This window comes from Dermacentor albipictus, chromosome 1 (genome assembly GCF_038994185.2).
Source record: "Dermacentor albipictus isolate Rhodes 1998 colony chromosome 1, USDA_Dalb.pri_finalv2, whole genome shotgun sequence".
Classification (NCBI taxonomy): Eukaryota; Metazoa; Arthropoda; class Arachnida; order Ixodida; family Ixodidae; genus Dermacentor; species Dermacentor albipictus.
The window spans coordinates 479880246-479893782 of record NC_091821.1 but is presented as its reverse complement, the minus strand read 5'-3'; the positions used below and the strand labels follow the sequence as shown (position 1 = coordinate 479893782).

Sequence of the window (13537 nt, the reverse complement as noted above, 5' to 3'; positions counted from 1 at the left end):
TTGCAATGCTTGATGTGCCATTCTTATATTTCATTTTCTCTAATGAAGGGGATTTTTATGGGCAATAGAAGGGAAGCGTCTTTAAGAAATGGGTTTTATTTTATTGTTATGCTCGTGCTGACAGTGTCATTTTTGATACCTTTTCATTCTGTCTATATTAACGAGCCACTACTTTACCCTGGGGCTGCTGTAGTTCAGTAAAAACACTCGGCTATACTTATTAGGGTAATGTGCTGGTTAGTTGCTAGTCATTGCGCATGCACATACTGGATATTTCCACGAAGTTGTCGAGTAATATTTAAAATTAGAAAACAAAATATATTGCAGAAAACAGGGGAACAGTGACAAAATTACAGGCAAATATAATATGGGTGTGCGAACAGTCAAATATCACCGAATCGAAGTGTGAATGCTTGTGATGAACCGTATGGTTTCTCGTTCCCGAGTCCCAATGCCATTCATAGATGCGCATCAATACCTTTTGTAGCTTCGAACATCCTGCCACAAAACAAGCTTTGGATTTACAGGGCGGGCTCAAAAGTGTCATGTCACTACTGTGCTGCCACATCTGTGCGAACGGCAAATAGACACGAAGATGAGGGCCTCCCTCGCGCGAATTTGTCGTGGCCCCCCTTATTTCAAAGGAACCTCTAAAAAGTGGCAAATGATGCCAATCCGACATTAAAGAGGCCCGTGCTCTTTACCTTCGGCACCGCCCACAGTCAGCCCGCACAGCGTCGAGAATGGCTTCATATGGAGCAGTGATCGAGTCACGGGACTTTCATCTGTCGTGCAGATTGGCCTTATGATGACCCACCTGTCATAAAGATGGGAAAGCCATTCTGTATTTTGGTGAAAAACTGAAAAACAGAAGTTTCTGTGCAATAATCAATTGCCATAGAACTCAGCTTCCCTATTATCCGAGAATCTCATTAATATTGAGTACAACATATAGGATTTCATGAATTCTTTAGATTCAGAGGAAAAAAGCATTTGATTGTATTCAACAGACATTTTATTGATTGAAAAAAATATAATTCCCAGACCTTCATACACTATAACTGAGCTGTAATCAATGCTGGCATACTAATTTGTAGTTCCCTTTAATAATAGTTGACCGTACTGCATGTCTTCATTTCTATGTACTTAATTTACTGATAGCTTGTTAAATTCTTGTTCTGCAATTCTAGGAGACTCCCAAGCTTCTGCAGCACCATCTTTTCTTGCACAATATGTATAAGCGTTAAATTTTGTGATCAATTTTCTGACATTAGATATTCTATCCTATATTTGTCCTTTCTTTTCCTGATTTGATTTGATATACTATTCAACATCTACTATTCACTATTCACACACCCCTAGAAGATAGGTTTATTCAAATAAAAAGGTGCATACTTTTGGAGTTGTAGTTTCAGCGGTGGAGGAGGCCAGAGCACAGGTGAAATGTGACAACACACTGATTAACTAAAATAGTTAAACTTAAGCGATCTGTTGCTGCTTAGGTGAGTCAGCTCTCCTGTCTTACCACACATACTGGATCTGCCCTTGAGCATGCTCATCACCACACCACTACGGGGGAATGTTGGACAAGGGCATCACGGGATACTCAGCCAATGCTCTGGCCTTGCCTAGTTTCTCACATTCTCCGCAATCAAGGGGCCAAGCCACGCACCTCACCCCCAGCACCTTCGTGATCACTAGTTGTACACAGAATGGCGATGTGGTCAAAGCATCGCCACAAATAAATGTTTTTTTTTATTTCACTGGTTGGCATCAATGTTGCTTATAAATATTTTGCCTTTGCCTTGAGATGCAGCTTCATGGCAATATGGAATATATTACAGTGAAGCTGCATTTTGCGTCAAAGAGAGCAACAGTGAAAGCGTTTCATGACTAAATTTACAGTACGAAATTCTACCTTTGCTTATTGTACTGGGTTGCATTCTAAAGCGGATTATCTTTCCTTGCTGCCAACGTTCCCACAATTTGGCTTGTCTTCATCGGCTGTCTCACCGAGTAGAAGCCATCACTATCAAGGATATAACCACTTTCACGAGGTTTGGTGTGACTCGGCACCTGACACGTCAATGTGTGCAAGGCGGTTCTGATGCTGTGCCATGCTCACTATCTTCATGTAATGCTAAGAACACTTTCGGTTGCCTTCTTGAACACGTTCGGTGCCCAATGCAAAATATAAAGGCAATAATGTATCACTGAAAGTGATCGCTCGAAAATATCGTCCCTGATTAAAGCTTACTTTTGTTCTGCATGGTACGCCGCCATCGCTGATGATTATTAAGGAATGCATTTATCACGAAAATCTGCTTGGCATTTGTTATCATGATACACAGTTTCGTTTGACCGGTTCTTCACAGCTTTGCTTATATGCCGATTCCCACAGAGCGTGGGATCTGCATGATTTTTCATATACGAATTTGGCCCTTGCTTATGCTGTTACCTTGTTTGCGTGAATGTGACACTGCTGCGATTATAACACTATGTGCTTTTGATGAATCCGAAAGTGAATTGTGTTAGGATTACAATGCCACCACGTAATGCAACCATTGTGCAGGCCTGTAGCATGATACGCGAATTGCCATAGCGTCATATTACGCACTCCATGTTGACATGCGGCTGTGCTAATATCTGTATTTGCTGCCAAGAGGAGCCAGTTTGGCGCTCTTGTGCAGTGGCTGCGTATACCCGCTTCGCCACATACCCGAGCCCTGCATCATCCAGGGATTTGGAAGGCTGGCTTTCCCGCAGACATGGGTTGTCTTGCGGATCAGTTCGTCTCAACCTGAAGGGTAGGGTGGAGATGAAGTATAGGTCACCTTGCGTCATATTTGGATTGTGATTCCATGTATGACACGAGATGCTTTTTCAATTGCATGCAATGAAACTCTTTCTTTCACATGTTTCACTATAGAAAACATTTTCTGGGGAAATGAAAGTAACTGTTTTCATGTTTTAACTGTTTCACCTTGAGTTCTGTTCTTTCTGCCTTACAGAATCGCAAATTTCTACAGGCATTACACCCTGATAATGAGCGTTGCTTGCAGCTGATTGAGGATTCTATGTTTGTGCTTGTCATGGACGATGCTTCACCCAGGAACAGGCAAGAGGTAAGGGCTTTTTCTTTTCTTGCTTTTTTTATCTAATTTTTACTTTACTGCCCTCGCAGAATGAGCACCCTGAAATTATCCTCTAGGGTGAGCAATGTAATACGTTCAGAAATACAGCCACTCATGGGCTTGTTCTTGTTTCGCATAAACTCATGGTGATTCTTGTCACCACAAGTTAATGTGACGTTGCAATTTTTGGTGCATCACATGGACAAGGTCCATTTTTACCCCATCACATGGTCGGCAATGTAGTGGTACAGTGATTTTTGCCGCATCACCACCTTGCCCAATGTGACACGCTTTTGGTCTTGACATGAGCAGCAGATAAGAGCAATGTCAACTTTATGTTACTGAAAGCACCAATTTTTTCGAAAATGCAAACAGACCTCTGATATTGTGTGATACAATGTCCTACAGCGCGGCTGTTCTCTACATGTTTAGTTATTCATTTTGTTTAGATACTCTTTGATCATACAGAATTGTGAATGGGAAAAATACAGCAAGGTTGTCAAGGATAATGTAATAACAATGAATTACTATGTCCCGAACGTCTGAAAAGCATAAATGGCAATTCTAAGCATGTAATCAAAAAGCACACATAAGTTGAGTGAAATGAAAAAATAAAAACAGTGCAAATATGAAAGGGGCCTGCACAGGGTCAAGGCCAGGTAGATAAGCAGCTCTGTCACATTTAAACAGCTCTAGTGCAACTAAAAGAAATGACACAATAGATAAAAAGGGTAGCGTCATTTGTGGTGCTGCCAGTCTTTATAGTACAAATGGTAGTGCTTTCATTGTACTGCTAATAGCAGTTATCTTTCAGTCTTTTCTTAATTTCATGCTTTCTTTCTGTGGCAGTTTATTTTGATGTCTCATATCAATTTCTTTGTTGTTTTTCAGCTTCATCTTCTTTTGAGGTGCACTTTTTTTTGTTTATACCACTGCCATTTCATATGTTCCTTTTTTTATATATATACCCATACAGGTATTGAGTGAGTGCTTGAAAGGTGACCCCAGAAATCGCTGGTTGGACAAGTCATACACAGTTGTCGTCTTCAGTAACCTTGCTTTGGGCTCTTCGGCTGATGTGAGTATCTGAGAAGACTGAGAAGACTTCTTTCATTTAATTCCTTGTTGGTTTTATTACCAGCAGACATGGCGAGTTACTACAGCAAGTCAGTGTGCTTAACAATACGGCTATGCTTCATTAAATTGTGCGTGCTTAGCAGTTCATAAAGTTCATGCTGTTTTACTATTGTATTGAACCTGCATTGTGGTAGGGGTCATATCATCACTCCTTTCCTTGCTAAACAGTAGGAAAGTTATCGTTGTGGCGGGGACATTCAAATTAAGGAGTAATTGAGATGGTGCAACTGTCATTGCAAAACAGCCATGGGCAAATGGTTTCTGGTTGTTATCCGAAGCAAAAGTTGCATCATTGCTTTCTTCACTGTATAACAATTAAAATCTTGTAACATGTTTCTTTTGCTTCATTTGGTGATGCATGCCTTAACAGTACCAACAAAACACTGCTTTGCAGTGATTTAACGCAGAAAAGCTACAGTATACAACAGATGACGACCTGATCTGAAACCTGTTAAAATCAAACGTCAGTGTGGGGCGTATCGGTCGGAAATTATAGCTTGGGCATTCTCATTCGCCCTGTTACACTGGCTGTGATGAAATAAGAAGCAGCACACCTGACTGGACGCAACTGATCACAACTGAATGAGCTGCGAAATTCTTCCACAATTCAAGTTGCCCGCGACGGATGGTGTATCTTGCATAAATATCCCGAGCTGCGCCAGCAATCTCGGAGGCCTGTCAGGCAATACTGCCAGCTCTAGGTCTTTAGACGCAGAGGCCACTGTCATTCTCACTTGTGGGAAAGTCACCAGAATAATGAAGCAGCACTATCTCCCCCTCTCTCTACTACCGTATTTACTCGCATAATGATCGCACTCGCATAATGATCACACCCCTGAATTTTGTCGTCAAAATTCGATTTTCTTTAATTTCCCGAGTAATGATCGCACCCTGAACTTGCCGCAGCAATATGTCGTGTGCCAAGCCTAGCTAATAATCGCGCTTACCATCTGTCGAATGCTACGCGAACGACTCGTCTGCACGCACCAAACATTCTTAAGTAGATGCCTCATTTCATTACTTTCATCACTTTCCGCACTTCCATGGCAAAAAGAGGTACAACCAAACTTGCCTTTATTATGGGTAGGCTTTATAATGGTTGTGGTCAACAAAAACAAAAAAGGCGCCTTTTGATTCTTTTCATCTGCACTCGGGAGCGCGCAACAAATCGCGCGCGGCAATGATAGTAGCCACGTTTACACTGATACGTTAAAAGTGTACCTTATTCATACGCCGACGCTTGTAACATGGCTAAGATATTCACCTACCCTTAGCGGAAACGTGCCGTGTTAGGATAGTAGTGAAGACAGATGCCGCAGTTTACGCAGCACGCCGGCCGTGGGTTTTTGTCACTGGCAGCTAAGCGCGCCCATCTGTTTCTGTCCCCTCAAAGTGGACATGGCTACGTTATTGCCACAAACTTGCCGATATAAACGATAGTATTCATCATTGATACGGGAGAAACTCTTTCAATGCATGTAATGTACTCTCGAGAAGGAAAAAAAAGATCGCGTTCGACGCGTTCGGCTTGCTCCGCCGGCCGCCATTTTTGTTTTGGTGTCCAGCACCCGCATCCCGCAGCAAACGCAGGACGAAAAAAAATTTTTTTCGCGAAAAATTTAACTCGCATAATGATCGCACCCCTGAATTTGCGTCAATTTTTCTGACAAAAAAGTGCGATCATTATGCGAGTAAATACGGTATTTCCTCTTTTTGTATAGCAACGCCATCTTGTGTGTTTACATGAACACTCCAGGGGAAGGCGTTGTCCCCTCATCTCTGCCGTGGAGTGTGTGCCGCCCAATCCATCATCTATTTGTCCACTCTGCACTTCACCGTATCCGACAGGGAATAAGCCTGGTCATCTGTTGTCAATTCAACAGAATGCAAAGCATCCCTTTCACCTTCATACTAGAAAGCTTTAGCATAGTGTATAATGCTTGGGTTAGCGTTACTGGATGACGCAACACAAACGCTATCATATGCCACAGAGCATGGCGCAAACTAGTCATTTAATATAGCGGAAGTAAGCGGAACGCTAACGCAAACACACTTAAGTTGTACACCACCCAGATGTAGAAGTTCACTGAGTACCACTAAATAAATAGTACACACGAAATGTTAACCGAAGTCAATGCTGCATGCTTATTATCCACACAACACCGACCATGGTGGCACCGAACGCACTTCACTTTTCTGCAAATGATGGTTATCATAAAATTCAGGTTGTGGCACCATGTATTGTACAAGCGTACATTGGTAATCTATGGCCTCCAAGATCTTTCAGTGCGTGTGGCTTGCTGTGTGCATTGCAGTATCTCAGAGGACAAGCCCAGCTAGTACAACCGCTCTTGTTATAGAGACACTAAAGGAAAATATCATATCAAGTCAAGCTAGAACCTCATAGCATTTGTCTAGAAGTCTATCAACATTTCCTGTGTCAATATATAAATTTCTTCCATAGGAAATTGCCGTCGAAGGTCCCGCTGCAGCTCCTCAATTTGAACCACCCGTGTCAAAGCATAGGACTTCACGTCATTTCCATATGACGGCCCTCCATGCCTTTATGTCTTTTGTAGACTCTTCATTCAGCTCTATTGCGAAGCTTGATGGGTGCAGGTGTCCGGAGGAAGGGAGGGGGGGTATTCTGCAAGTGTCCACCTAGTCGTTTGCTGCTGAAGTTCTGATTGGCTGGGTTGGGGTATGCGTCGGAAGGAGACAGGCATCCCCAGCCAATCGTCAGCAGACGAAATAGGCATATCCACTCGGTGGACACTTACAGAACACTGCCCCAGCTTGCATGAGTCGCTCTGTGGCTCTGCTTTGGTTCAGGCTCTTGAGTCACTTGAGCCTACACAGTCGGAGCCGGCAGTGTGGTCAATTGCCACATGTTGCTTCCCGCCACTCGTGACCCACCACTCGCAGCGGTGGGTCAAGGCCGCTCTCTGCGCATCCGAGGTGCTGACGCCTTTTGAGACGCCCGTTTCTCGAAGCTCAACCGGTGTTACTATAGGGTAGCATGGCGTTGTTGGCAGGCTGCAGGTGTCCGGTAGACTGTGGCGACCAGGCAAGGACAAGACAATTTCTAGTGCGAAGCTTGCACTGTGTATTCAAGGGTTGATGAAGGATTAGAAGAAGAGAATGAATGATAAAAAGTACATTGTGGAGCCCCTTAAGTAGGCCCACAAAATTGTAGGCGGGATCTTGCTCACGTCAACATCACATGACATGCACTGAGTCCCCCTCATTGCTTTTTGGCTGCTCCCTTTCCTGGGCGGCAACCTGGGGGTCCTGTCTGGTTCACGGAACGCGTTCTCCCCTAGAGTTGGACAGTTCGCAAAAAGTTCTCCCTTTGGTTGCACAGTTCACGAAAAGTTCTCCCCTTGGTTGCACACACACAAAGGGGCCTGTCATCACTGCGGGGCACCTGCCAGACCGGCAACCATTCAAGACAACCATAGCATATATTAGGAATCCATCCTCCGTTCCGGCTAGGCATGGTCTTTGAGCATCCCTTTTGCCCGGGGTGTTACACGCCAACCATAACACGCTGCACATAAGAGGTACCATAGTCAGCAACAGATGTTGCCACTTCGATTTTCTATTTAAGTCATTTTCTAAATTGCAGAAGCTCTGTTTTTGTTACGAATGAAGAATTCGTTATTATAGAAGCCTAATCTTTAATATAGCTTGACTTAATATTAGCCTTTAGTGTCTGTTTAAGCCTTAGGTGCCGAAAAATCTAGGGCAGATCTCAGAAGCAGCACCATGTTTTCACTAAGCTTTGCCATCGAAGTATCATGACACAAATCTAAAACAAATACAAGAACCTGTTCGGGATGAATGAAGCAAACAGTGCAGGACGACATCTTGATAAACCTGAAGTTGGCGGCTGTCACTCGAGGGCACTGCCATGTGTGCGAGCTGTAACATCTCGGGCTAAATTTCAGAAATAGCCGCAGCTTGCAATGTGCACAGCTGCCTTAGTGTTCTGCGCATTTGCAGTCAGACCCCGCTATTCCCTTCTGTGTATAGCGTTGTGGCACTTACACTGCACTAAAGCTCTTTAATATCCTGTAACATACTTACCGCCTTCAGGTGCCAATTCATTTCGTCCATTGAAGATTTAATATTGCCACATTTCCTGCATCTTCAGAATTACGAAAAGTGTAAAGCTGCCAATCGAATTAAGCACTTTCAGCTCTTCAGTGAGTTTCATTGAGTTTACAGAATGTGAACTCATGTGAGAACTCTCCACAGGAACGTCAAATATGAAAACAATTATTTCATCACCAGCATACTTGGAGAGCACCATAGTCATATCAGCAATTATATTTCATATCCAGCATATATCCAATTCATCCAATATCATATCCAATTTCATATCCAGCAATATATAAGAAAAATTCTTTGCAGACTGCTTATCCGAGTAACTGCCAATTCTAGTAGTCATGGTTCAGAACGATAGTAAAGGTATGCCATAAAGGGGTATGATATCAGAAACAGGTGCAGCCTCAGCAGCATGAACAAGTAAAACTGTCTTTATTTATGGTTGCAGATTTAGCTCGTGTCTGAAATACTAGTGTCAGCTGTACTGCAGTAAAGTTGCAAGCTAATAAACGCATATTTTTTAAATTATTCCTTGGTTGACTGTATACGCACATCCCTGCACAATTAGTTATAGTGGGCAAGGGGAAGGGGTGTCATTGAATATTGATAGATCTGGCCAACAAGTGTGCCCAATAAGCATGGTTCATTGCAAGCTTTCATTTCTGGTTTTTCAGAACCACTGGTGACATTATTATGACATACTAATTGCTCGTTCAAGGGATATATTGTGTTTATGTTAGTGTGAGGCAGTCTTATTTCCAGCCTCAATGCATGTACAGATGACTTGCATGTCATATTAACTCTTCTATAGTATAGTTCAGCGTTGTGACTGAGGCATTCTTTCATACTGTGCTTGTTGGCTGCACAAGTCATACTCTATTGTATTTTGCTGATTTGAATAAATAGGGCAGCATTTACTGCACTCTTGTCATATTCTTGATAGCCACTACCAACTACAATGCCTCTTTTCTTTGTCCTCAGCACACACCATTTGATGGGATGGTTCCTGTTACCTGTGCTCATTACGTACACTTGACATATCTGGCAACAAAACTTAACCCGGTAAGTTCTCATGGCTGGAAATGTGGAACTGCTAACATTGTTCTAAATTATATTGTTTTGTTCTGTTATTGATAACACAAAGTACCAGCACAGTTTGCACAAAGGTATGTACTGAATTTGGCAGAATCCATAACACCCCAGCTCTAGAAGCTGCTGTAGCTTTATGCCCACTCCATTGTTTAGACTTCTATGGTCTGTTAGATGTTTAGGAGGAAAGTTGGGTCATGGACAAAAGTTACAGATACTGTAAGTTATGCTGAAATGTCATAGATAGGCCTTCGTGGCCTAAAGCATCACAAATATTGGGCAGTCCAGAAAATTGAATGCATGCCTTTTACTGCCCCGAAGGACTCGAACCGCCGCAGGCATGTCCGAAGCAGCCCTGAAGATCTGCCGGTACGCTCATTAGGTGTATCGGCGCTAGTACTGTGACAGGAGACGGCGGGTGCACGCGTGCGTAATTAAGGAATAATGATCATGCCCCGTAACTATTGCCCCTTCCCACTCTTGGTATGCTTCACCGCAGCACTTTGCGTATACTTCGACGCGTAACCGGGAACTGGCATTATGCAACCTGCATTTCGGGAACCGGCATTATGCAACGTGTCGTGCTTTCCGTGCTTCAAACCCTTTTGTGATGATTACAAAGGTAGATTCTGTGCCATTGCTAAAAGCAGCAAATTGTTTGAATGAAAAACACGCCACCGAACAGAAAGAATCTGGGTAGCTAACGTCGAAGCAGCTAGGCCTAACGTTCCCGTGGTGGTGGCTATGGCTGCCGGCAGGTCAGCATATGAGAGCGCCAGTTCGAGGGGGCAAGATAATCAAAATGGAGTCGGCGGTGTCTTCGATTAATGCCATTTTGGACCTGCGGTCACGGCAAAAGGTGCGAGATATCGTACGGCGAAAGGCTTTTGCGTTTGAAACTTTGGACGTTCTTATAGATTGACTCTACGGGGTACATGGCAGTGCCGTGAAGGTATACCAATTATTGGGCATGTCCGGAAAATCGGGCATCTGGAAAATCGGTCATTGACTGCACAGGTAATTTTATGTGCCAATTCTTAAAGTGAGGTCCATTGCATTTATTTCATTTTGTCCCAATTTTATGCAAGTTTCCACAAGTTATGCAAGTTGCGAGACTTCAAAGAAAGATTTTAGGAAAACACTATTCTAGTTATCTACTTCGAAGTCTCACAGCTCTTGTTCTTACGGAGACAGAGTAATAAGGTTGGTCTTATTGGATTCCCTGAATTGTGCGGAAGCCATTGATACCCGGTTTAGCAAAATCTCGGGAACTGATTTTTCCCATACTTTTCTGGGAATTAAGTAAAGGAAGCTTGCGTAAAATTAGAACCAAATGAAATAAACAAAGAGAGTACCCCATATTTGGAATTAAGTACATAAATATAAATACATATATAAGTTTTGGCACAAGTTCAAAAAATAAAGGTAAAGAAAGCTTTTCTGGTCTGAAATCTAACTTTCCTTTTAGGAAATGTGGTGTCTAAAATGCAACTGATGGCACCGAATGACATTCTCTGGAGCTGTCAACAGCGATGAGGAAGCTTGCGGCAGTGACAATGAGTGGCAACGCTCTTCGCACAGTTTCAAATGTAATAAATTTTCTTGCTCAAGTCGGAACAAGTAACCATTTCACTCTCTTACCATGAAAAACCAATTAGTGGGATATCATTATAATCACATTTAAATTTCTTAAAGTATGAAAATTGCATTGTATGTTACAACTGAAGGCACTGCACTTTTCAGTTCTCTCCGTGAAAGTCGGGTGTACATTACAATGAAATGCAGGTTATACAGTGCTTTATGGTATTTGCACAAATTCTTAGCTTATTTCATAGTTGTGGGATTCAGTATTCTAAGCCCTATAGGTGTACATCACTCCTTTCTTGGTAATGTCTGTAACTAGACGAGTGATCAAGTGCTGTGGTCAAGGCCATAGCTGTGAGTTTGGGGGCTAGCTAACACTCCCAGGGCTCAATATAATACACATACACAAATGCCCAAGAAAGTGGATGGAGAAACAGCACCACGGTAGCTCAATTGGTAAGAACACCACACGCGTGATGCGAAGGCGTGGATTCTTATCCCACCTAATGCCAGCCGTTCTTTTCGTCCACTTTGATTTACCTTTATTTATCATTTCTAAATTTCAATTAAATCAAGTAAGTCACCCTATGCTTTCCTTGCTGTTAATGTCTGTTGTTTGCATATGCTTGTGACTTACAAAAATCAAACCCTGCTGTTCCCCTTCTTCTTGTGCCAATAAGTGTGTTAAGAACAAATGAACAGTGTGATCAATCAGTTGCATTAGATGTTAACATTCTTGGAAACGCACTCCAGAATGATGGAACTGTTCGTGCTGCCCTTCCGATGCCAGAAGAGCTGAAGTTTCACCTGGACCATACTCTGGAGTCGGAGATGGAGCGTGTGAAGTCCGAGTACTACGCCTTGGTGAGGCCATGAACTGTGAATGTTCAACTTTTTCTTCAGATACTGTCAACTCCCGTTAATTCAAGCTTCACTGACTTGACTTCTCACCTAATTTGTACGCACTGAGAAGTTACGGTGAGAAACCATATATGGCTATGGAAGCAGAACTCGTCTAGCTTGATCGCGAAAGCACGCCAGTTTGGGCAATTCAAGCCAACCAATGTGCACAGTGTTACCAAAGGTTTAAAAGTAAAGGAATTCAGCAGACGGTGCTACTTCCTTAGGTGTGAATGTGTTTATCTTTATCTCTTGGTAGCTGACGCTTCTTCTGTCCATAAAGCCAATGAATGCTGCATGTTTTGTCTCATGTCACACCCAATATTCAACAGTCTATCAGTGCTTTTGCCACATGCTGGTTGTGCTGCACTTCAAGAGCAAGAACAAAAGAGCCATTACGTCTAGATTGCTACAAGCAAAAAAAGAAAGCAAGAAAGAAGTGAATCTGCCGCCATTTGTCCATTAAAACTCGCACAATTTGACCACATCTGTCGGTCTCCCTAGGGTCAAGTTAACAGGCATGAACTGTATACAGTACAACCTAGTTGATGTGAACCCTTTTCGTACAATTTCCTGGTGCCATTATTCGTGATCGAGAATGCAAAAAATGTCCCAATGCTGTTACGCTTTTTTATTGCTTAATGTGTCCCTGGAAAACACAGTATTTTGGCTCCAACGTTCAGTATATCATCAAATTGTGATTGTATGATGCGCTTTCTGGCCGCTAGATCCTGTGCAAACAAGAAAAGGGGCAAGGCACGTGCGAGCGAGAGCAGTAGGAGCTCGCCACTGCACCTTCCCTGCAGTACTCGCCCACGCTTGTCATGTGCAAATGCCACCATGCATTTTGTTTCCTGTTCCGGTACCAGCAAATCCTCGTAGGTCGTCGCATGTCGCCATTCACGGCTATTGCCGCCAACCCATAGCGATAAACATGTCCACCTATCCATCTCACATCGCGTGCGGCATAGTGCTGTTGGAAGCACAGTTCATGCTTTTAATAGGTACATACAGTGAAATCTCGGTACAACGAACTTCAGGGGACGGCGGGAAAATGTTCGTTATTCTGAAAGGTCGTTATAGTGAAAGCCCAAAAATTAGCCATAACAATAGCATTTCAGTAACGCAAGCGTCCTACCTTTGAAACGGTACCTCCTTGAACTCGTTTCTGACACAATGCACACGTGATCGTCAGACAAGGCACATTTATTTGAAATAGTCCGTAATCGTCTTCTGACGGGTGCAGCACCGACTCTGCAGCACGAACGATTCCAGACCGTCCGCATTCTTATGCACGCCTTCGGTCGCTGTGCCGCTTTTGGCTATAAATATGCGGAGTTTTCGCAAGCAGTCCAACGCATCTGTGGCCGACACGGACTCGTCGCGGTCTTCGGGTGCTGCCGTAACGTGCAGCAAGATTCTTGCTGGTGCTTAAAGATTTTCTCCTTATCTTTGAGAATCGTGGCGATCGTCGACCGCGCCACTCCACGTTCTTTAGCCACGACGGATTGTTTCTTCCCGTCTTCTATCTCGCGAAGAATCTCTACTCTCTCGCTCAAAGAAAACTGCTTTCGCTTCTTCGC

The 13537-nt window shown here is 43.2% G+C and overlaps 1 protein-coding gene across 6 annotated transcripts in view; it reads left to right on the top strand.

Annotated features, from left to right (window-relative positions):
- The window catches only part of CROT (Carnitine O-octanoyltransferase), a 150765-nt gene that overhangs the window by 112277 nt on the left and 24951 nt on the right, over positions 1-13537 (top strand). For all 6 annotated transcript variants that reach the window (XM_065431235.1, XM_065431236.1, XM_065431234.1 and 3 more), the window contains 4 exons: positions 3012-3125; positions 4111-4212; positions 9363-9443; positions 11808-11918. In XM_065431235.1, coding sequence (XP_065287307.1) covers positions 3012-3125; positions 4111-4212; positions 9363-9443; positions 11808-11918 — 408 coding nt within the window. The remainder of the gene's footprint in view (positions 1-3011; positions 3126-4110; positions 4213-9362; positions 9444-11807; positions 11919-13537) is intronic.